At 46.4% G+C, this 21,918-nt stretch overlaps 3 protein-coding genes and 1 non-coding gene across 6 annotated transcripts in view; 3 read left to right on the forward strand and 1 right to left on the reverse strand.

Moving 5' to 3' along the window:
• The window catches only part of ACLY (ATP citrate lyase), a 40,545-nt gene extending 39,510 nt beyond the window's left edge, over positions 1-1,035 (forward strand). For all 3 annotated transcript variants that reach the window (XM_037033473.1, XM_037033472.1, XM_037033474.1), the window contains one exon: positions 55-1,035. In XM_037033473.1, coding sequence (XP_036889368.1) covers positions 55-149 — 95 coding nt within the window. In that variant the 3' untranslated portion in view covers positions 150-1,035. The remainder of the gene's footprint in view (positions 1-54) is intronic.
• Positions 1,036-2,111: 1,076 nt separating this feature from the next.
• KLHL11 (kelch like family member 11) lies at positions 2,112-14,335 on the forward strand. Its single transcript, XM_037033241.1, has 2 exons — positions 2,112-2,711; positions 8,664-14,335. Exons 1-2 carry the CDS (start codon positions 2,167-2,169, stop codon positions 10,243-10,245), a joined length of 2,127 nt encoding a protein of 708 aa, XP_036889136.1. The 5' UTR covers positions 2,112-2,166; the 3' UTR covers positions 10,246-14,335.
• KLHL10 (kelch like family member 10) lies at positions 14,232-21,299 on the reverse strand. The gene is made up of 5 exons (XM_037033242.1): positions 20,923-21,299; positions 17,287-17,776; positions 15,865-16,482; positions 15,133-15,282; positions 14,232-14,919 (listed from the first exon to the last, which is right to left on the reverse strand). The coding sequence occupies exons 1-5, from the start codon at positions 21,222-21,224 to the stop codon at positions 14,545-14,547; spliced, it is 1,935 nt and encodes a 644-aa protein (XP_036889137.1). The 5' UTR covers positions 21,225-21,299; the 3' UTR covers positions 14,232-14,544.
• On the forward strand, positions 18,983-19,117 carry LOC118978243 (small nucleolar RNA SNORA43). Its single transcript, XR_005064670.1, has one exon. It is a non-coding gene; the product is annotated as a small nucleolar RNA SNORA43 (small nucleolar RNA).
• Positions 21,300-21,918: the final 619 nt, after the last annotated feature.

Raw genomic sequence — 21,918 nt, forward strand, 5'->3', positions numbered from 1 at the left:
ACTTGAACAAATTCATGAACTCTTAGTAAGAAAAATGCATTTGCTCCATTTCAGGGCACTATCTCGATCAGAAGAGGCTGAAGCAGGGGCTGTATCGTCACCCATGGGATGATATTTCGTATGTTCTCCCGGAACACATGAGCATGTAACTGAGCCAGGGACCCTGCCGCGGTAAAGTGACAGCATCTCCTCCCTGGGGGAGTGGCGTGCAGACAGCTGGCACTGGAGCTTACTGTAGGGTGGGCCTGGCATGTAAACAGCCGCTGGTGGGCAGGCTCTGGAGCCCGGCACCTACAGGCTAACACTGTTCAATCCACACACGAAGAAGCTTGCTATTTTTTTTAAGCATAGAAATAAAAACCAAGCCAATACTTGTGACATCTGCTCCTCTACTTGCTGTATTTGTTACATAAAGCATCTAATCTCTGTCAGGATAGTGTTTTTCCTCGTTGTAGGGCTTTCTGATGTTGCTTTCTTTTTTCCCGTCAGTTAAAAATTTTTTTTCCTTGACAGAAGGGAATGAAACTTTTAAGACCTCGAGATAATTATACACTTAAAGCACCCCTGATATCTTGTTTTTCCACTTCCCTTTCTTCCTGCTCATATAACATAAAGAACATTGTATTAATCTGATCTTTTAAGGATCTTTTTGTATGTTCTGTGTTAAGGGTTTGTTTGGTATCTCATTGAAATGTTCCATGTTGCAGACCAAAGTCTGCTTATGTCAGGGGGTTGAGACCATTGAATCCTTAGCTATTGTCACAAAATATGTGGAGTAGTAATTTAAAGTGTAAAGTTGTAACATACATATGTTTAAAATGGAAACACAAAGCAAAAAGCTGTGAAATGTCTTGAGTCTTATGTTCTGTGTGTTCATGCAACTGACTTCTGTCCCTTTCTGAAGTTGTGGGTCCAAGGACTCCCCTCCAGCCAGATTGCGTCTGTAATCCACAAAGATTCTGGGCAGCTGCCACCTCAGTCTCTTCTCTGTATTATCATAGTTTGGTTTGAATAAACTATACAGTAACAATAATATTGACTGCTGTCTCATGTCATGCATACTCCTTCATCTCTGTTCCTCTGAACTGTACTTTCTAACTTTACTACGTGTCATTTTAAAAAAGTTAATCTACCTCTTTATTTTTAAGGAATTAAAATACTATTTCCCAAAACAAACACCCACCTCTAAATCTGCACCTCCCTCTTTCTTAGTGAATGAGAACCAAAGCTCTACCCACCCAGACACTCAAGCCAACAACTCGAGAAGTACAGGAGTCCTGGTTGACAAATCCTGGCAATCTGTCCTGTTTAAAAATAATTTTAAGTATAATTGGCATTAGTTTCCAGCATATGACATAATAATTTATTATTATGAAATAGTAAATTATTTGTTATTTGTTATAGTGAAATAATCACCACAGTAAATCCTAGTTGTCATTCAGTGTCCCCTTTAACCCTCTGATGGGTCCTTATCAGGTGTGCTAACTTGTGCCTCTCACAGTCCATTCTCCATGCAGCCACCAGTGATATTTTTTAAAACATCTGATGCCCTTGCTTAAAACCCAAAAGTGGCTTTTGGTCATCTTTTTAAGGAGTAAACAGGGAACAGTGTAGCTATGGGTCAAGCACTGCAAACCACATCAAGCACCTCATTTAATTCTCACAGCCATCTTCGGAGGTACATAATATTACCGTTCTTAGAAGATAATGAGTTCACAGGTAATAGGTAACCTGCACACCCTCATTCATGAGTTGTATGCCCAGTGTATGCAAAAGTTAGGGTTCCGTCTCAAGTCTTTAAAAATTTACTCCAAAGCCATTTAAACCTTTACATAAAAATTCTATGTTGCCACCAAGACACGAACAATAGGTGATGGTCTAAGGAGGCTTTTTACAAAATGCCCATGATGAAGAGAATGCTAGTCAATAACGGAAACAAGACAGGCCATTCCCCACCTACGGTGGGCAGCAGACCTCAGGACCAGACCAGTGGCGTTAAGCCTACCCGACGTGGGACGAAGCCGGGCCGGCGCGGTGGCGCCTGCGCAGACCCTCTACCAACTGGCTCCGCCCACCGTCCACTATTTATTCCCAGAATTCCTCTGTGTCGCCCCACAACGGCTGGACCGTTCAGAGACTGCGGCGGCCCGGCGCGGCGGCGTCAAGATGGCGGCTGCGGCAGTAGCGGCGGCGGCCGCAGCAGCCGCAGCAGCATCTCTGCAGGTCCTGGAAATGGAGAGCATGGAAACAGCTGCCGCCGGCTCAGCGGGGCTGGCCACTGAAGTCAGGGGCAGCGGCACGGTGGACTTCGGGCACGGGCCCTGCTTATCTGCCATGGAGGCAAGCGGGGGCGATCCGGGCCCGGAGGCCGAGGATTTCGAGTGCAGCTCTCACTGCTCGGAGCTGTCGTGGAGGCAGAACGAGCAGCGGCGCCAGGGCCTCTTCTGCGATATTACCTTGTGCTTCGGCGGTGCCGGAGGCCGCGAGTTCCGTGCCCACCGTTCGGTGCTGGCCGCCGCCACCGAGTACTTCACGCCCCTGCTCTCGGGTCAGTTCTCCGAGTCCCGCTCAGGCCGAGTGGAGATGCGCAAGTGGAGCTCCGAGCCCGGGCCCGAACCTGACACGGTGGAAGCCGTTATCGAATACATGTACACCGGGCGCATCCGCGTCAGCACGGGCAGTGTGCACGAGGTGCTGGAGTTGGCCGACAGGTAGGCAGGGGACTCAAGTGACGCAGGGGAGGTGAGAGGTGGTGACGCTGGCCTCCCTGCGGAGGCCCGCATCCAGCGACCACAGCGCAGATGGGGAAGGCAGTGACTACAGGTGGGCTTGAGTGAACCCTGAGAAAATGGAATCGTTTGATCCTGCGTGACTGCTTGCTGTGTGGCGGCTTCAGCGCTGGGCGCTGAGGATGTGGCTGACCAGTCCGGGGAGGGCTACTTGCCCAGGCGGAGCTCAGATTCCAGGTGCAGGGACAAAGGCAATAGAAAGCAAAGCCCCTCATCTTCTAAGTGTGGTGTTGACGTTAAAAAGGGATGAAAGGTGGGGGAGGGGGATGAAAGGATAGTGATTGGTTAGAGGAAATACCTTTCTGAATAGGTGACATTTAAACTGACCTCTGAACAACAAAGGTGGGGAATGAACATTCCAGGCAAGTAGCGCAGAGGCCCTCAGGCAAGATCCAGTTCTAAAAAAGGAAAATTCAGTGGAGTTGGATATAGTGGGTGAGGGAGAGAAGGGTGTGAAATGCGTTGGTATAAGGGGTTTGGATTTTCTGGGTGATGGGAAGCTGAGTAAAGAAGTTATTTGATTTAAATTTTTTAAAAGATTATTCTGCTGTTGTGGAAAATGGATTGTAGGGGGCAGGGAGAAATGCCCCAGAGGCTGGTTAGGAGGCTGCTGAATGCCATTTATAGAGATGGGAGGAGCCTGCTTGGGCAGTGTTATGTTTCAGATACAGTATTTTAACAAATACCTGTTGAGTACATATTATACACCCGATCAGACGCTGGGTTCTAAGGTGCTGGGAATTTAGCCCTGAACAAAACAGACAGAAAGGCCCTTTCCTCATTGTGCTCACAGTGGGAGACAGACAACAAATAAATGAGACAGCACGTTGGGTGATTGTCATGGCTATGATGAAAAATAAAACGTGACATATAGAAAGTGCTGGTGGAGCCCTGGCTGGTGTGGCTTAGTGGATTGAATTTGGGCCTGCAAACCAAGGGATCACTAGTTAGATTTCCAGTCAGGGCACATGCCTGGGTTGCAGGCCAGGTCCCCAGTAGGAGGCACGTAAGAGGCAACCACACATTGGTGTTTCTCTCCCTTCCCTTTTCTCAAAAAATAAATGAATAAAATCTTCTTTAAAAAAAGGAAGAAGAAAAGCTTTTGGTGGAAAGAAACTTTTTTTACAGTGAATAGAGAATCCTTACGAAGAGGACATTTTGCAAAAAAAAAACGAAGGAGGCAAGGTGAATCAGTGTTTCAGGTGGGGACAGAGGTGTAAAGGCCCTGAGGTGGAGCTTGTCTGGGTGGTGGGAAATAGCAGGAGGCCTGTTCTGGCCGGATCAAAGGGATGCTGAAGGAGAGTAGGAGGGGCCTCTGCGTGGTGATGGGAATGGACCCAGATCTCATAGGGCCTTGTCGGCCTGTGGCAGGACTTGAACTCTTACTTTGCATGAGATGGGAAGGTTTGAGGCAAAGGGATGATGCAGTACAATTTGAAGGATTCTGCTTGTTGAAAAAAGAAGGGGCCATAGGGAAGGGGCTAGACGCATAGAGCTCAGTTCAGGAGATTATTGCATTGATGGCGGAGACTTGGATTGAGAAGGGAGGAGTAAAGGTGATAAGAAGTCCTTCAGTTCTGTCAACATTTTGAAGACAAGAGGAGATGAATTTGCTGATGGATTTGATGTGGGGTGTGAGGGAAAAACTGCTCATTTTTGGCCAAAGAAATTGGAAAGTTGGAGTTGTTATTTATTAACATGTGGAAGACTGCAGGAAAGCAAGTTTGGGAGAAAGATCAGGAGTTTGGTGTGGGTCCAGAGATCTGAGTAGGCGGTTGGGTATCAGAGCATGGGAGCTAGAGATGAGGGGAAATGAGCAGATAGAAGATGATTAAAGCTATGGGACTGGATGGAATTACTTAGGAAGAGAGTGTATGTAAAGAAGCGAAAGGGCGGAACTGAGCCCCTGGGTTCTCCCAAATGTTAAAGAGGAACCAGCAGAGAAGACTCAGCTCATGGAGGCCTGGAAAGAAAGGCTGTCTGGGAGGGAGGAGCCAGTCATGTCAGCTCTATCTGTTGTAAGTGGTCATCGAAATTCGCGATGGGTCCTTGATGGCATTCGTTGACAAGAACCATTTTAAAATTTTTAAAAATTTATTGTTGTGTGTTTTTTTAGAAGAAGGGATAGACATTAATTTGTTTCACTTATTTATGCATTCATTGGTTTTTTTAAAAGATTTTATTTATTTTTTAGAGAGGGGAAGGGAGAGTAACATTAGTTATCGGTTATCTTTTGCATGCCTCCAATGAGGGGGGACCTGGCCCGCAACGGAGGCATGTGCCCTGGCCAGGAATTGAACCGGTGAGCCCTCAGTTTGCAGGCCAGCACTCAACCCACTGAGCCATACCAGCCAGGGCCATTGGTTGATTCTTGTATGTGCCTTGACCTGGGATCAAACCTACAACTTTGGCATACCAGGACAACACTTCTAACCAAGTGAGCTACCCTGTCAGGGCTTTTTTAAAATACATTTTTTAAAAATTGGTTTAAGAGAGGGACAGAGAAACATCAGTTTGTTATTCAACTTATTTATACATTCATTGGTTGATTCTTGTATGTGCCCTGATGGGGCTCAAACCCCAAACCTTGGCTTTTCGGGAGGACACCAACCAACTGACCTACCCAGGCAGGGATAAGAGCCATTTAAATTAAGTCTTGCTGCAAAGAGGATCAGAAAAATGATATGCATGGAAATGTTTGGGGTGGAGTCCAGGGAGATCTTTTTCCCCCTCTCAAGGATAGAGGGTATTAGAGCATGTTCGTGCGCTGATGAAAAATGAATCAGTAAAGAGGAGAAATTGATGTTACAGGAGCGGGGAAATAATTGTAGGAGCAAAGTCCTTGAAACCAAGAAGGGAATAGAAGCGATATTAAAAGTGGACAAGTTGGACTGGGGAGGCAGAGTTAGGGTAAAGCTGTAGTCCACTTGGGTGGTGGGAGGATGAAGGTTCCTCCTGACGGGCTTCCCTTTCCTCAAAGAAGTGTTGGACTGGGCCATCACTTCTAGTGGGTGGAGTCCATTAGTCGGTGGAACGGGGTGGGCAGGTACAGATCTGAGGGGGCTGGGGAGGAGGGGGAATAAAAATGGGTATCCAAGGCTCATCACATTCACTCATGTTGTGTTTGCTTCTGTCAGTGAGCGTGTGTTTTTCAGATTTTTCCTTGCTTTACTGGGGAGTCCGGGGTAAGGGGAAGGAGAAAACACCCCAGGCACTTTACTTAAAATTCTAACTCCTCTCCATCTGTCAGCTGCTGAGCAGCTGCCTTGTGCTGTACTGTTCACAGCGCCCTGCCACCGTCACATCTGATCCGATGGGCTCTGAGGCAGGATCCCTCTCCCTCCCTGCTTCTCCCCCCAGTTACTCTGTTGGTCGTACCTACCTTGTAGAGCACTCACAGCGAAAGTAACAGGAAGTGCAGCGTACGATGCCCATCACATGGCAGGTACCTTTTATATGCTGTTGTTTCCGTGAGCATTGTTTCCAAACACTGATCCAATGGAATATGTGTTAGAATTACCTGGAGTGCCTGACAAATACCTGAGCTGGAGGAGGGGGGAGCCTGGGAACCCAATGACCGAGGCGCCCAGGCATGTTTAGGAGCTACTAGAGCTCTTCCCACTCCACCATGTCTTATGTCTAAGATGGTATCTTCCCTGAAGAGGAGGAAGGGGGCCTATCTTAACCACTTTTATATCATTGTTAGATAGCATCATTCATGGTCATTGGCAGGAATTCAAAGCCAACAGGAATCCCCAGTTTGGGGTCCGGTGAAGAAGAAAACTGTTCAGTGCTAAACAGCTCGACCGTGATACAGCACAGCTGTGAAAACAGCACAGGCTGTGCAACAGCTTACAACGCGGCTGTGAGTCAGCCATGCGGCCAGGCCCCTTTCCAGATAGACAGCTCTGCTCCCTGATGGTCTGCTTTGTGCTGCTCTATCTATTCTGATCCTTTCTGAGCTGCTTGCTGTTTAGTGAGACAGCTTTGGTGTTTCAGCTCAGCCAAGGACACACAGGTTCTAGTGAGAAAGGAAAGTTTGCGCTTAGAGCGGAAAGAAGCTGGCTTATATGGACAGCAGTCCCTGTCTCTGGACCCTGATTGGTCTGTCCTCATGCAAATGAGGGCTTCAAATCTTCACAGTTTAATTGGTCCAAAAGACACTGTTCTGATTGGTCAGAATGGAGCCATCCTGGCTGGTTGGAGCTGCAGGGTTCTGATCGGATGGGGAAAGCTTCAGTTCTATTGGTTGAAAGAGGATTCCAGGAACTCCTTTGTAATGGCTGGCTTAGATGGCAGAAACACTGGGCAGGCCTCTCCCTAAAGTGCGGTTTGTGTGAGAGGCTCCTGTGTAGAAATGGCTGCTAGGCTCTGTTTTGAAATTTTTAGCCCAGTTAGCCACCAGGAACCTTCTTTTAATGTGTATTGTCTGCTTCTGGGTTCACAATAGTTGTGATAACCATAATAAGAAATGGTTACTGAATTAGAGAGGCCTGAACTGATGAAGTCATCCTCATATTGTTAAGGTTCTCAGGGCTGGGGACTTTCTCTTTTTGAAGATGTGCTCACAGATTGACTACAGTTGGGGCTGAATTCTGCCATGTTTAAGGATTTGGCCAAAACTGTTGGTGGAGTTTTTTTAAACTTCAGCCTTGGTACAGTGTGCTGGCCTGCAAACCAAAGGGCCACTGGTTCGATTCCCAGTCAGGACACATGCCTGGGTTGTGGGCCAGGTCCCCAAAGGGGGGGCGCATGAGAGGCAACCACACATCGATGTTTCTCTTTCTCCTTCTCTCCTCTCTAAAAATAAATAAATAAAATATTTTAAAAAATAAAATAAAATTTAATTGAGGCCCGCTCAGATCCCAGCCTAGCTGTGGCTTAAGGTTGCTATCCACCTCGTAAAGCAAAGCAGAGGCTTTGTCTCCTGAGAAGACAGAGTCGTCTTTTCCTCTGAAAAGCCTCCTACATAGTAAAATAAGTAAGTAAGTAAGTAAGTAAGTAAGTAAGTAAATAAAATTTCAAACAAATTTAGGTAGGCAATTTCTAGTCAGTTACATGCCAAACCATTTTCTTTTCTTTTTTTAAACCTGTGTGTCCTACGCACGCGCACACGTACAAACCCCAGACATATGTTTTTATTGTTGTAGTTTTATTTCCTGGCTTCTTCAGATGTTTGAATTGGTTTTTCACCCCTGCGTTTAATGGAATGCAGCTTGGCCCAAAGTGCTCCCACACCCCTAGCACCCTCCCTTCATTTGCTGACCCAGAAGAAAGGTCAAGTGGAGCACTGATTTAAACCTCTGACCTGAAACCTGCACTGCTGTCGCTTCTGATACTTGAGCAAACAACCTCCGAGCCACAGTTCCTATATGATGCAGTCAGTGCTTGATAAAGTCTCTCCACTGAGACCCTGCCTCATCCAGGAAGAGTCTGGTAACTGGCTAGGGCTTAAGGCAGGATGGCATAGGCAGGTTTGAATTGGGATTTGCCTTTGCCATGGGCAAATTAAAGTGAAAATAAAGTATGGAACTGTTGTACTTTATTAAAAGGTATGTTCTGGAAAACCTTACATAATTTAAAAACTCCACTGTATGAGTATTAGATATATTATGTATAATATATAATTTTATGCAAACTACGTAATACAAATATCTTAAAACAGATCGTATATAAAGATGGTTTTATATATGCTTGTAAACATACTTTTCAGCATAATCCATTTTAATTTGGGAGGATTTGCTTTCATTCAGATATTGTACATAAAGTGGAATGAAGCTGACCATTTCAGTTTGTATAACTCAGATGCTCTCAAAATGCAGCCACTATATTTATGCACATTTGAAAATTAAGCTTTCTTTTTCTTGATTTTAGGTTCCTGTTAATTCGTTTAAAAGAATTTTGTGGAGAATTTCTTAAGAAAAAACTTCATCTCTCTAATTGCGTGGCCATTCATAGCTTAGCTCACATGTATACCCTGAGCCAGCTTGCTCTGAAAGCTGCCGACATGATACGGAGAAATTTCCACAGAGTGATCCAGGATGAGGAGTTTTATACTTTACCTTTCCACCTTATTCGAGACTGGCTGTCAGACTTGGAAATTACGGTTGATTCCGAAGAGGTTCTTTTTGAAACGGTTTTGAAGTGGGTTCAGAGAAACCCTGAAGAGAGGGAGCGATACTTTGAAGAACTTTTTAAATTGCTCAGATTGTCCCAGATGAAACCTACTTACCTTACTCGGCATGTCAAACCGGAGAGGCTGGTGGCCAACAATGAAGTTTGTGTCAAGTTGGTGGCCGACGCAGTGGAGAGGCATGCCCTGAGAGCTGAGAACATACAGTCGGGCACGTTCCAGCACCCCACTTCTCACGTCTCGTTGCTGCCCCGCTATGGGCAGAACATGGACGTGATCATGGTCATTGGGGGTGTGTCAGAAGGAGGAGACTATTTAAGTGAATGCGTAGGGTATTTTGTTGATGAAGACAGATGGGTCAACCTGCCCCATATTCATAACCACCTGGATGGACACGCGGTTGCAGTAACAGACTGCCACGTGTATGTTGCTGGATCAATGGAACCAGGGTTTGCAAAAACTGTGGAAAGGTATAACCCAAATTTTAATATATGGGAACATGTTTGTAGTCTGATGACAAGGAAGCATTCTTTTGGACTAACGCAAGTCAGAGGGAAGCTCTATAGCATTGGAGGACATGGCAACTTTAGTCCTGGCTTTAAAGATGTTACTGTTTATAATCCTGAGCTCGATAAGTGGCACAACTTGGAATCGGCGCCAAAGATTCTTCGAGACGTCAAAGCACTAGCCATTGAAGACAGGTTTGTGTACATTGCCGCCCGCACTCCTGTGGACCGGGACACCGAAGATGGATTAAAGGCTGTGATTACTTGCTATGATACAGAGACTCGGCAGTGGCAAGATGTGGAATCTCTGCCGCTTATTGACAATTACTGCTTTTTCCAAATGTCCGTGGTCAATTCCAACTTTTATCAGACAGCATCATGCTGTCCCAAGAGTTACTCTTTAGAAAATGAAGAAGCAGTCAGAAAAATCACCAGTCAAGTTTCCGATGAGATCCTTGAAAGCTTACCTCCAGAAGTCCTAAGCATTGAAGGAGCCGCCATTTGCTATTACAAGGATGACGTTTTCATTATTGGAGGCTGGAAAAACAGTGATGATATCGACAAGCAGTACCGGAAAGAAGCCTACCGGTACTGCGCGGAGAGGAAGAGGTGGATGCTGCTCCCTCCCATGCCGCAGCCTCGCTGTCGAGCCACGGCCTGCCACGTGAGGATCCCGTACCGGTACCTGCACGGCACCCAGCGGTACCCTATGCCTCAAAACTTAATGTGGCAAAAAGACCGGATCAGACAGATGCAAGAAATACATCGGCACGCCCTAAACATGAGGCGAGTGCCAAGCTCTCAGATTGAGTGCTAGGTTCTCTCACACGCGCAGCCTAAGACAGTTATGCCTGTTTCGTGAGGGTGAAGGTATCCAGACTGTTACTTGAAAAGTGTGTCGATAACTTATTTTCTACAGGAATTGATTGTTGCCTCCTAGAAAGGAAACAGTTGAAACCGGAAGACTGGGAAACTCAGTACGTGGTGATTTCTGTTAGCTAGCAGCCTTTCTGTCTCCGGTCCTGTCTCTGGTGTGTGTGTACGTGCTAGCTAATAAACAAGAGCTCATTAAAGACAAGTGGGAAAACCTGGTGCAGTTACTCGGCCTGTTTTCTGCCAAGAAGTTCCGACCCCTTTGTCCTAGGGACTTAGGTGTTGAACATGCTTTAAGCACCAGTTTTATTTGCACATTTACCTTGATACTTCTTTTCATTTTGTCCTGAATGGTTGGTTTTGACAAGATCGGAACTGCGCATTGAGCCCTCATCTGCCTCTTACAGACTGATCATCGAAGGGAAAAGCACAATATTTCAGCAAGGTGGCTTTAGAATGTTTGCATTGACATTTTGTTTATCCAGAAATGTTCCTTAGTTTTCCTTCCAGAAGAGATGACTGATGAGGAATTTGTGATTGGCTCATGCATTTTTTAAATATTTTCATTTCTTTAGCAACTGAGTTATCAACTTCAAGCTGTCACTCTGAGGTGATGGTAGTTGGCAAAAGTATTGATCTTTGACTGAATACAGAGGACATTATATATATGAAATTCATTTCTCTGACAATTATTAGTGTACACCAAGAAAAAAAGGCATTAAAATTTTTTAAGTAGTTTTTTCAGGAGTTGCAGGCTTATTCGAGGATAAGTTAATGAGTGTAAATAAGTAATGCCTATGACAATCGATACTCAATGCCTTCAATTTTAAATTTGCCCTAATATTTAATAGAATCCTCGTTTCTTTCTAAAAGATTTTTTTAATGGGAAAGAAATACCAATTTGGAGAAATGTTGCTAAAGAGAAGCCTTGCTGTTTCTCAGCCCGGGTTGTTATGTTATATCCAGTTGCCCTAGACTTTTCTAACGAGAGTGCGTTTGAGTCTAACTGACTGCAGAGGCTGGAGCAAGACCTCAGCTGCGCCCCAGTTGCCCTAGACTGTCAGTGAGGCTTACCCTGAGCCTAGGATATAAAATTTAAGGGCATAATTCTGGCTCTTCAAAATTTATTGCTGTAGTTATCTTTTATTTGTTTTTATGCATTCTTCTGATTCTCTTACACACTCCCAAGCTTTATATAAATTAACACTCAGGTTGACTGTTTTAGCACTTAGTGACTTCTGCTCTTACTGTTTGCAGTGGGGTCCAGTGTATTTTTCTTGTTTCTTTTAGAATGTCTCTATTTTCTTAGACATTCCGGAACACTGTCCTAGAAATTAAATTCTAAGTGATTTTTTTGTTCCCTACTCCATTACGGTTAACCTCCTTACTAGTCATATCAAACATCAAAAAATGAAAAAAAATACAACCAGAAATTCGGATCTCAGTTTGCAAGACCTTTCCTGAAGTTTCCAAATGGATATCCCTGCCTAGTACAGTTTTTCAATAAACACATTGGAAATCAGCTTTAAAACCATTTGATTTAGCCCTGGCCGGCTGGTGTGGTCAGTCCAGTGCACTGGTAGGCTGTGGGCTCCTGGTCAGGGCGTGGACCCAGGTTGCTTGATCCCCAGTCGGGAGACAGTGGATCAATGTTTCTCTCTCCCTTCCTCTCTCTCTTGCCCTTCCTCTCTCTCTCTAAAATTGACAAACATATCCTTGAGTGATTATTATATTTTAAAAAGAATAAAAACAATTTAGATTGGAGGTAGGAAACAGCAAGCCATATTTCTATGTGAGAATATAGTATCCTACCCAACCTCAGCCATTTTCTCAATTACTCTGTATTTGTAGTTATTTTAATAAAAGCCATTGGATCCTGAAAAATGCAAATTCTTAGTAGAGGTCTATGCAAGTAAGACAGAAAAGCTCGTTGAGTGAAGTTCTCATTTCTCTCTGGTGGACTGTGCTAGCAAACTTCCTTTTCTTGGTGGTTTAAATAATTCAGTAGCTCACTAGGATGCCAGTTTCCTTCTAGAAGGTATGATATAAGGGTTTGGGGCTGTGTTTTTTTGTGTTTTGTCTGGTTTTCTGAGACAGTCATTACCAAGTTATGTGGAGGGATGTCTTTCACATGATATGGCAGAAATTATAACTCATAAGACTGAGGTGTAATGTGATTTTGAAAACTTGATTGAAATTGTTGTCTTTTAACTTAGCAGGCAGGCGGCCTAGGCCATGGGTGGAGCGGGTAAGTCCTTCCGTGCATGACGACGCGTGCAGGCTTTCCTGACTGCTGACCTTCTGATTTTCATATTTGAGTTCACACGTGTGGTTTCACGTCAATAACCTGTGTTTCTGAAATATCCTAACTAACTCCTTAATCAGGAAAGAAACCAGATTTGCTTAAATCTGTTCAAGGCTGACATTCTGAAATCCTAAACTGGAAATAAACTTCCTGGCATTTTTGGAAAGGTCCCGATTCTGAAGGGTCTGAAGTGGCTCTTTGGGGGTGCAAATGTCCTTTTCGATGAAAACGTAAAGATTGTGTTTTGCAATTTAAGCTGTTAAAACTACAGCTTTAAAAATCCAGTGTGTATTTAAGCAAACCTTTTTTTTGTTTTGGTTTTGTGGAAGGAAAAGAGTAATTGATTATATAAAAAGTAACAACTCTACATAACTTTGAGTGAAGCTACTTCTATCTCAGAATGGATGTCTTTTAACTATACCTTCCAACCATGGTTTCTTAAAAAAAAATCAGTGGTGTGTATTGAGAATGTCAGTCATGAGCTTAGTGTTTAAGTATCTCATTTGCGGTTATTTGCATGACTGGTCTTGTGTATCTTGGCTTTTGCTGTGCCAATTCAAAAATATTTTGCTAAAAAAAATCTCAAAATTCATTGACATCAATTTTGTTTTGATCAGCTGGTTTTGTATAGTACTTCTGGGACCAAAACATTTTTAAATATTAACTTTAAAAATATAGAACAGTTTGGTGCTGGAAAGATGGTGTTTATGGGAAATTTGTGTGTTTATGTATTTTAAGCTCTTTAGGCTGCTGGTAAGGCAGTTTCTAGGGCACACTTCATGTTTCTTGATTAGTGTAGCATGTGGTATGTTTAAATACATTACTCTCTGCCTCATTATTCTATATGAACACTATACTGTTGGTAGACAGGTAAGCTAAATTGTGTGTTTTAGTTACTTGGCCTAATCAAGCATAACCAAAGGGACTTTTTGTGCTTTTCTTAAATTAAGCTTAAATAAATAAATAAAAGGGCATATTGGTCGCATTTCATGTCTTTTGAAAACAAAGAATTGTGAAGCATGTCCATCTGCCTACACTGTAAAAATGGGGTGCCTATCGGTTGCTGTGTAACTGTAGAATATTTGAGAAACAATTCAGTCGTCTTTTAATTGTCAAACCTTTTGGCACAGTTCATCACTCCAGTTTGTTACTTTGTTGAGACAAGTCATTTTCGTTGTTGTTATAATGCTAACATTGTAACATGTTCTGGCCACTGGAAACAACGGAGCTCATTGCCTAGTGATGCAGTTCAGAAACAGCAACATCCCGTGGTGATTGTTTTTGCTTCAAGGAATTTAGGTAGCCCAGTACCTGCTGTTTGTCGCTCACCTTTGTGGGGCTTTTGTCTTGCTCTGTGTGACAGTGAAGCACATACGATAGAGCACTTATGAACTTAATCCCCCTGCTTAACGCACTCCCGGAAAGTAGCGCCTGCTAGATGTCTGCAGACCCTAGCATCCCTGTGCCAGGCCCAGCTCATTGAGTTGTGTGTAACAGGCACACTTAGTTCAGGCTGAGGCACAGTGGGTTTGGGGGGCCAGCGGTACCCAAGCCCCTATTCTGCCGCAAGTATAGCCTTGATGATGATCTGTGAGTCAGATGTGGAATTTAGGGCACTTTGAGACATCGCATTGTAAAGTAGCTTGTTTTGTGTTCCTAAAGCTCTCTTGTTCTGTGTTCAAGTACTAACGGTCTCACTGTAAGTGCTAAATAAACGTATTTCACTAGAGCTGGTTTGTGCCCCGTGTGATTTTTCCTTTTTCAGCGTGCACTTTGAATATCCTTTTCTTCCTTCCCTCTTACTCCCTCATTTGTTCAGCCCTTGGCTCCCTTAAGTTGAACATTTTCCAGTACTCTTACAAGTTTAAACACTGAATTTATTTTTAAAAAAGAATTAAATCTTATTGCTTAGACTTTTTATTAGCTAAATGAAGAGACTCATACAGGCAGGGTGCTTGTTGAAGCGGAGTACTTTACTTCGTCCCGCAGCGCCAGTCCCGTGAAGTTGTCCCTTCTAGCCGCGTACTCCCCGACGTTGGCCAGCCCCGGGACCACGCAGCAGCTCAGGGCACTGCGGTAGATGCTCATGTCGTGGGCGTCGTACCACTCGTCGGTCTTCTCGTCGTAGCACTCCACGTTGAAGGTGGTGGTGAAGCCGTTGAAGCCGCCCACCACGAACAAGAGGTCGTCGACCACCTCGATGCCAAAGTTGCTGCGAGGATTAAACATCGTGGGGATCGTGCGCCAGGTGTTAGCCACAGGGCTGTAGGCCTCTGCACTCCTGAGTCGGTTCGCTCCGTCGAAGCCGCCTACCTGCGGGCAGCAACCAGGCACGGCCAACTGTTAACCCTTGTTCTGATCACCTGGGAGGCCCTTTCAGGGGGGACTAGGGATTCCACGCCTCCTCCTTCCATTGTCTTCCTCCGGGAGAAAACCTTTCCAAGTGCTCACCCACAAGAGTGCAAACCTACTCACTGACACAGAAGCACGAGGTAGCGTTCTTGCCTGGGCAGGAGGTGTACTCACTGCGTACACGTGCTCTCCGTAAGCAATCACGCCTATCCCACTCCTCCTGCTCCTCATGGGCGCTATGACGGTCCACTGGTTGCTCTCAGTGTTGTACACCTCTGCTGTGAACAGGCACTCGTTTCCGTTAAAGCCGCCACATATGTAGACCTGTGTGACGGCAGTCCCAGGTGACCCCAGCTGCCACTGCTGGGCTCTGGGAGGGTGTGTACATGGGGGGGGGGGGCGTGCATTTTGATGCCCATCCGTACACACTGAGTTTCTTTTGTTCATGTGTGCTGGATCGCTTTCTAGTTTTAGTTTTTATGGTCATACTCAGCGTTTATTAGTGTGAAAGGATGCAAATAAAAGCTCGGCACACGGGAAGAGAGTCACGGGGCAGAGTGCAAAGGTGTCCCAAAGGAGGAGCTTCCGGTCAGTGTGTCCCCGCGGAGTTGGGAGCAGCAGGACCGAAGGGCGCTACACAGGGGAACCACCATCCAGGGAGCTCGCCCGAGGCCTGTGTTCAAGTTTCCCGGAGGGGGCTGCCCAAGTGCCTGCCCTGTTCATGCATTGCTTTTTAATAAGCAAAGTAAGAAAAGACCGTTACAAAGGGCGACTCGCCCACCTGATGAAGGAGTTAAACTGCAAAGAGCGCTGCCGCTTGTTTCCCGCCCACCCCCAAATCCGAAGAAGAGTGCTGTGTCAGGGCTCGTTTGCTTTCACGCCCCTCGCACCGGGCCCCAGGTTTACCTTCCCGTAGAGTGTGGTGGCGCTCGCGTCACTCCTCTGCTCGTGCATGGGGGCGATGAGTGTCCACTGGTTGGTCTCCGGCTCGTAACGCTCCGCCGTGTTGAGACGCACGTAGCCATCAAACCCTCCCATGGCGTAAATGAAGTTGCTGAGGACCGTCACGCTGACATAGCAGCGTCTGGAGTGCATCGGGGCCACCTGGTGCCAAGTTTTCTTAACTGGGTCAAACCGCTTAACGCTATTGAAATAGTCCACGCTATCAAACCCCCCAATGATGTACACGTAGCCTTTCAGGTAGGCTGCCCCGTGGTAGGCGCGGGGGCTCTCTTCCTCACACGTGACGTTCACCCATCTGTCTGCCCGAGCATCATACGCCTCAATGGCATTGGTGGGGCTCCCCCCACTCCAGCCACCAATCGCGAACAGGATGGCGTAGGGCAGGCGGGGCCGGGTCAGGGGGTTGGTGAAGTCCGAGTTGGAGGGTCCATTCATGTTCAGGTCATACATGGCCTTGAGGGCGTTAATGATGACTGGCTTGCATTCCTCGCTGTCTTTGACATAGTCGTTCATCTTAACATTGTTCATGAAGTACTCAGCATGCATCAGAGCCAGGCGGACCTAAGAAGGAAATTAAGCGAGTGATTTACAGTGAGGTGAGGGCGGCTGGAACACCCCCACCCTTAACCCCCTGTTCTACAATTGCAATTGCAGTAGGGCCCCTTGTTCCCCGCCCCAACTCAATTTAAAGATTTGTTTTTAAGAGGTGGTATACATTTGGATGCTGAGAATGAGCTAGAAAATGATCAGCAAGCTAGCCCATTCAGTGGCCACTGCCCAGTCCTCCTAGACCCCAAAAAAGCTGTAGTAAATTGTTCCATAAATCAGTATTTGTCTCTATATGTAAAATAACACGGATTAGCACCAAATGACTATGAGTTCAGTTTCTCTCTTGGTTTTGGAAAAAGAAGACCCATTAGAATTTTTTTTTTTTTGAAGGCCTTCCCTCTCCTTCCCCCACTGCCAGGGAGAATTTTGGCTTGGATAAAAGGAACTAGCAATGCCAAGGACAAAGAATTGCACAGTTCCAAAAACTAGGGCGTGATGCCTTCGATATAATTGTATGTAGGCCCTGGCTGGTGTGGCTCAGTGGATGGGGCACCGCCCTGCTACGGGAAAGGTTGCTGGTTCTATTCCCATGTAGGGCACATGCGTTAAAGGCCGGGTGGTGCAGAGGGCAATCAATCAATGCTTCTCTCCCCCTCTTTCTCCCTCCCTTCCCCTCTCTCTAAAAATAATAAATAAAACTTAAAAAATAAATAAGTGTAACTGAATATGGCTCTTAGGACAATCTCCCCCGGATAAATAAATAAAAAGTCAGCAATTCAACATCCCACACAGACAGAAAAAAGAATTAAACTTGACCTTGGGCAGCAACGCTGAAATATGCTGCTTCCTATTTTGGGGGTCATGAGCAATCCATTTTAAAATGGCCTCAAAAACAGCGTCTTCTTGTTTGACGTTTAGCTCGTCTTTCTCAATGATATCCTTTAGTTCGGTGACCGAGAGCTCTAAAAACTCGGCCGAGACCTTCACCATCTCCTCAAAGTTGTGCAGTATGAACATGTAGGCTTTCTGCCTGAGCTCCGGGCAGTAGTAGTAGTCTGTGAACTTGCAGATGCCGATACAGTTATCCAGACACAGCTCTGACTTGAGGAACTCACAGCAACCCCTTACGATACCCATGATGTTAAACTGGTCTGCAGCAGCCAGCAGCTTCTCCACATTGTCCGGTGTGATGGGGACCGTCCTGGTGTACGCGTATTCGATAATTAGCTTCATCATGTCAGGGGAAATGCCTGGAATGTTGTACACCTTCTTTTCAGTGTTGTTCCACCCACTCGTAAACAAAGCTCTGGGGAAAAACAAACGAGCGGTCACTGGAACATTTCTCTCCAGTTTGCCATCGTTTATTTCCCCCACCTTTTCTTGTTGAGGAGAGTTTGGACGTTTTCTAAAGAGCACATCAGAAACAAAGTGGCCTGAGGAAGGAGAGGGGAGAGCAGACTGCGCTTTGCACAGTGGGCAGGAGAATTTGTCCAGGAACTTTGGTCACATCCATCATCCTCATGCTAACCAGGGCCCTTTCCAATTTTGCAGGCGGAGAAATCGGGATCCAGAGCTGGGAGTAAGACCTGCGCTGTCCCAGCCCAATGCCCATCAAACGCTACCTTGCTTAAGGAAATGAAACTTGAGCAATTTATGTTTCAAATAAGTAATCTTCACCCTGGCTGGTGTGGCTCAGTGGATTGAGTGCCAGCCTGCAAACCAAAGGGTCACCAGTTCGAACCCCGGTCAGGGCACATGCCTGGGTTGTGGGCCAGGTCCCCAGTGGGGGTTGGGGGGTGCACCAGAGGCAACCACACACTGATGTTTCTCTCCCTTTTTTAATTCTCTCCATTCCCTTCTATCTTAAAATAAATAAAATCTTTTTTATTTCAAAAACAAAATAAGTAATCTTCAATCACCACATGCCCATAACCTAATCACTTCTGTTGCTACCTCCTTGGGCCAAGCCAGCACCGTCTCATGCCTAGACTGGGAGTAACTTCCTAACAGGTTTTCTCTCAACAGCTCCAGACCTTAGCCGTATCCAACCACCAGTGTTCCTCCTAAACTCAATGGGGGTGTCCAGCCCGCGGCCCTTGGGCTGCATGCGGCCCAGGATGGCTATGGATGCGGCCCAACACAAAGTCGTAAATTTACTAAAAACCTTTTTTTTACTCATCAGTTTTCAGTAGTGTCTGTGTATTTAATGTGTGGTCCAAGACAACTTCTTGGACCAGCATAGCCCAGAGACGCCAAAAGGTCGGACACCCCAGCAAGTCAAAACCTTCCATCTACCTGGCTGGCATAGCTCAGTGATTGAGCGTGGGCTGCGAACCAAAGGGTCACTGGTTCAATTCCCAGTCAGGGCACATGCCTGGGTTGCAGGCCAGGTCCCCAGTGGGGGCCACTTGAGAGTCAACCACACACTGGTGTTTCTTTCCCTCTCTTTCTCCCTCCCCTCTTTCTAAAAATCAATAAATAAAATGTTTAAAAAAGTAAAATAGCTGCCCTGCAGGTACGGGACCTCCGGCACCACAGATGCGGCTGCTGTGCTGCCCCTGTGACGCCAGGGCAGCGAGGAAGTGGCTATTTCTACGCTCAGTGCTCAGAACCGTGGGCACTAAGAATGGTTTGTAGCCTAGCAGCCCTGAGGGAAAAAAAGCCCTGGCTAGTGTAGCTCAGTGGATTGAGTACAGGCCTGTGAAGCCAAGGGTCACTGGTTCGATTCCCAGTTGGGGCACATGCCTGGGTTGCGGGCCAGTTCCCAGCAGGGGACGCACGAGAGGCAACCACACATTGAGGTTCCTCTCCCTCTCTCCTTCCCTTCGCCTCTCTCTAAAAATAAATAAATATACTTAAAAAATAAAATAAATAAAATTTAAAATCTTCCATTGACTTCCCCTCTTATGCAGAGTAAATACAAAGTCCTTACCAGGGTCTACAGAAGTCCCATGAGATGAGATCTCTACCAGTCACACCTCTGCAACGGTATTTCCTCCCACCGGCCCCCTCACTCCGTCCCTTCCTTAGATGCACCAGAAATGCATCCGTTTTGGGTCCTTTCCCTGCTATTCCTTCTGTCTGGAAGGCTGCCTGGACTTCTGTATTTCTCACTCCATTCCCTTGAAGTCTTAGCTCAAATATAACTTTGTCAGCACAGTGATAATCCTGTTTAGGATTACCATCTATCGCTCCCTATCTTCTTTTTTTCCTTAGCCCTTACAATCTGGTATGTATCTGACTAGTTTAATGCCCATTCTCCCTACCCGAAGGTAAGCTTCATGAGAATGGGAATGTGTATCTCTAGTCATTGTTTTATTTCCAGGACCCACTAGAGTCCCAGTCACAAAGTAGACACTCAATAAATAATTAATGACTAAATAAGGGACTGCTATACAGCTGACCACTTTTCCAGGTGTTGAACCAGACAGAGTATATATTTTGCTAGTACATATTTTGCCCTGCCCTAGTATATATTTTGCTCCCCTCTTCTAGGGGGTTGAAGAAAATATGGGGATAGAGGTCAGAGTCTTCTGATCTTCTAACTCATAGGTTAGAGGTCAGAGTCTTCTCTAGAGCAGGGTCTGTAAATAATAGCCATTGGGCCAGACCCCACCCCCCTCTTTTTGTACTGCCCATGAGGTAAAAGTGGTTTTTTACATTTTTAAATGGGGGGAAATGAAAAGGGTGTTTCCCAGCACCTGGAAATTAGAATAAGGTCAGATTCAGTGCCCATAAGTAATGTTACTGGAACACAGCCACGCTCTCATTCAGTGCCAACTGGGGCTCTTTCCAGGGGCAGAGTGGAGCAGTTGCACGACACAGAGACAGCGTGGCCCGCAACGCTACAGCATGGCTGTCTGGGCTTTCTGTGCCCTCTGCTGTGGATCTAGATGGGAGCATTTAGCAACAGGCGGGACACATCGTATCTGGATAGGAGTGGATTACTCAAACATTTCAAGCTCATGAGCAAAACAGCCCTTTCATTTCCTGGGTTACAATGGTTTGTGCCCGAACCCCCTTTTTCCCTGCATCCCCCTTCCCATGCCCTCAATCCTTGTTACCTGACCACCCTGTCTAGGCTTGTCTGTGCCGGGATCGGAGCCCGGGGGCGGCCGAAGTGGCGTTACCATCTAGGTTCAAGCAGGAAACCCAGAACAGGTGCTTACTCTCCCAAAGGTTGGTTTGAGCGAGAACCAAAGTGGGGGAAAGCAGGTGGCCCACCAACAGGTGGTTGAAATCCATTGAACCCCAGAGAGGGGTCTGGCGTTCATTGGAAGAGGGTCTGGCCCTTGTCAGGCCTCTTTTCGGGTGACAAAGGCTACAAGGAACCCAGAGCTTTGACGGTGTCCCTAAACTTAAGATGGCTGAGCAGGGAAACCTGAAATAAAGCAAGAAGTCTCCAAAAGCACCCAACCCCTGCTTTGGCCTGGTCCAGCCACCCTGTTATACCTAAAGTAGGAACTGCAGCTACAGAGGATGTTCTTGTGGGCGTTGAACTCAAAGCCATTGACCTTGATGACCACATCGCAGAGCTTGCCCTCCAGCCTGAGCTCATTGAAGATCTCGCAGGTCATTGCACTCATCTTCCTCTCCATGTGAGGTTGGTGGAACCGGGTGGAGGCTGCGCCGCTCTCCATCTCCATGGCACCCTGGGACCAGCTGAGACAGGCTGTGCTCCCCAGGGGGTCGGGAGGGTTCTGGGGGGGCCCCTTTAGCCAGCTGTCGCTCCTTGTCCCTACTACATTTTTCATGTAGGGTCTATCGGGCAGCCCAAGTTCCAGAATCCTGGGCCTGCGGTGAGATCACCCTCAGGATTGTGCTCTCAGGTTCTGGAACACTCTCCTGTCCCTGTCCCTTTCCTCCTCCCCTCCCCCACCACACTGTTAGGTTGACAATCACCCCACACTTCCATTGTACCCAGAGTGGGACTGGGACTACCAACAAGATACGAGTTTTTGTTAATTCTGATTCCTGCGGCCCAGTTCCATCCCCGCAGCGTCGTCCATCCGCCCTCTTCTGCAGCTCCACAGCTTGGCTCTCCAACCCGAAGTTCAAGGAAACCAACAGAGGAGGCAGGAAGGAAAAATAAAAGCTATTAGAATCTCATTCTTGCACCATGTGTCCAGGGCCTTCCTGACCTCTGGACATGACGTAGTCACTCATATTCTCCTGAAGAGGAGAGGGACCAGAAATACCTCCCGGATTTTTAACAATTCACTTTATGGCTCCTTCACACCCGCTCCCACCCTGCGGCTTTTATTTTTATTTTTTGTCGTGCAAACTATAAGCCCGGAAATGATCATGGTTGTTGCGGTTTTGGTCTAGAAAGAGCAGCATCCAGTAACTCCAATTCCGTGGGACCGTCGCCCTCCTCAACACAGCCCAGCGTGTGACAGCTCGCCCAGGGCCGCCGGCCACCCCCGGCCCGCCGGTGTCGGGGTCCCA

Source organism: Sturnira hondurensis, unplaced genomic scaffold, assembly GCF_014824575.4.
Source record: "Sturnira hondurensis isolate 20B ecotype Veracruz unplaced genomic scaffold, ASM1482457v3 Scaffold0021632, whole genome shotgun sequence".
NCBI classification, from domain to species: domain Eukaryota; kingdom Metazoa; phylum Chordata; class Mammalia; order Chiroptera; family Phyllostomidae; genus Sturnira; species Sturnira hondurensis.

Bases quoted from the DNA above. Each gene is read 5' to 3' on its own strand.
- KLHL11 (XM_037033241.1), top strand. From the start codon at position 2,167: ATGGCGGCTGCGGCAGTAGCGGCGGCGGCCGCAGCAGCCGCAGCAGCA. The intron at 2,712-8,663 runs GTAGGCAGGGGA...TCTTGATTTTAG, and splicing joins GTGCTGGAGTTGGCCGACAG to GTTCCTGTTAATTCGTTTAA.
- KLHL10 (XM_037033242.1), bottom strand. From the start codon at position 21,224: ATGAAAAATGTAGTAGGGACAAGGAGCGACAGCTGGCTAAAGGGGCCC. The intron at 17,777-20,922 runs GTATAACAGGGT...GTTTTTCCCCAG, and splicing joins AGCTGCAGTTCCTACTTTAG to AGCTTTGTTTACGAGTGGGT. The intron at 14,920-15,132 runs GTGAGTACACCT...TGCTGCCCGCAG, and splicing joins ACGGAGAGCACGTGTACGCA to GTAGGCGGCTTCGACGGAGC.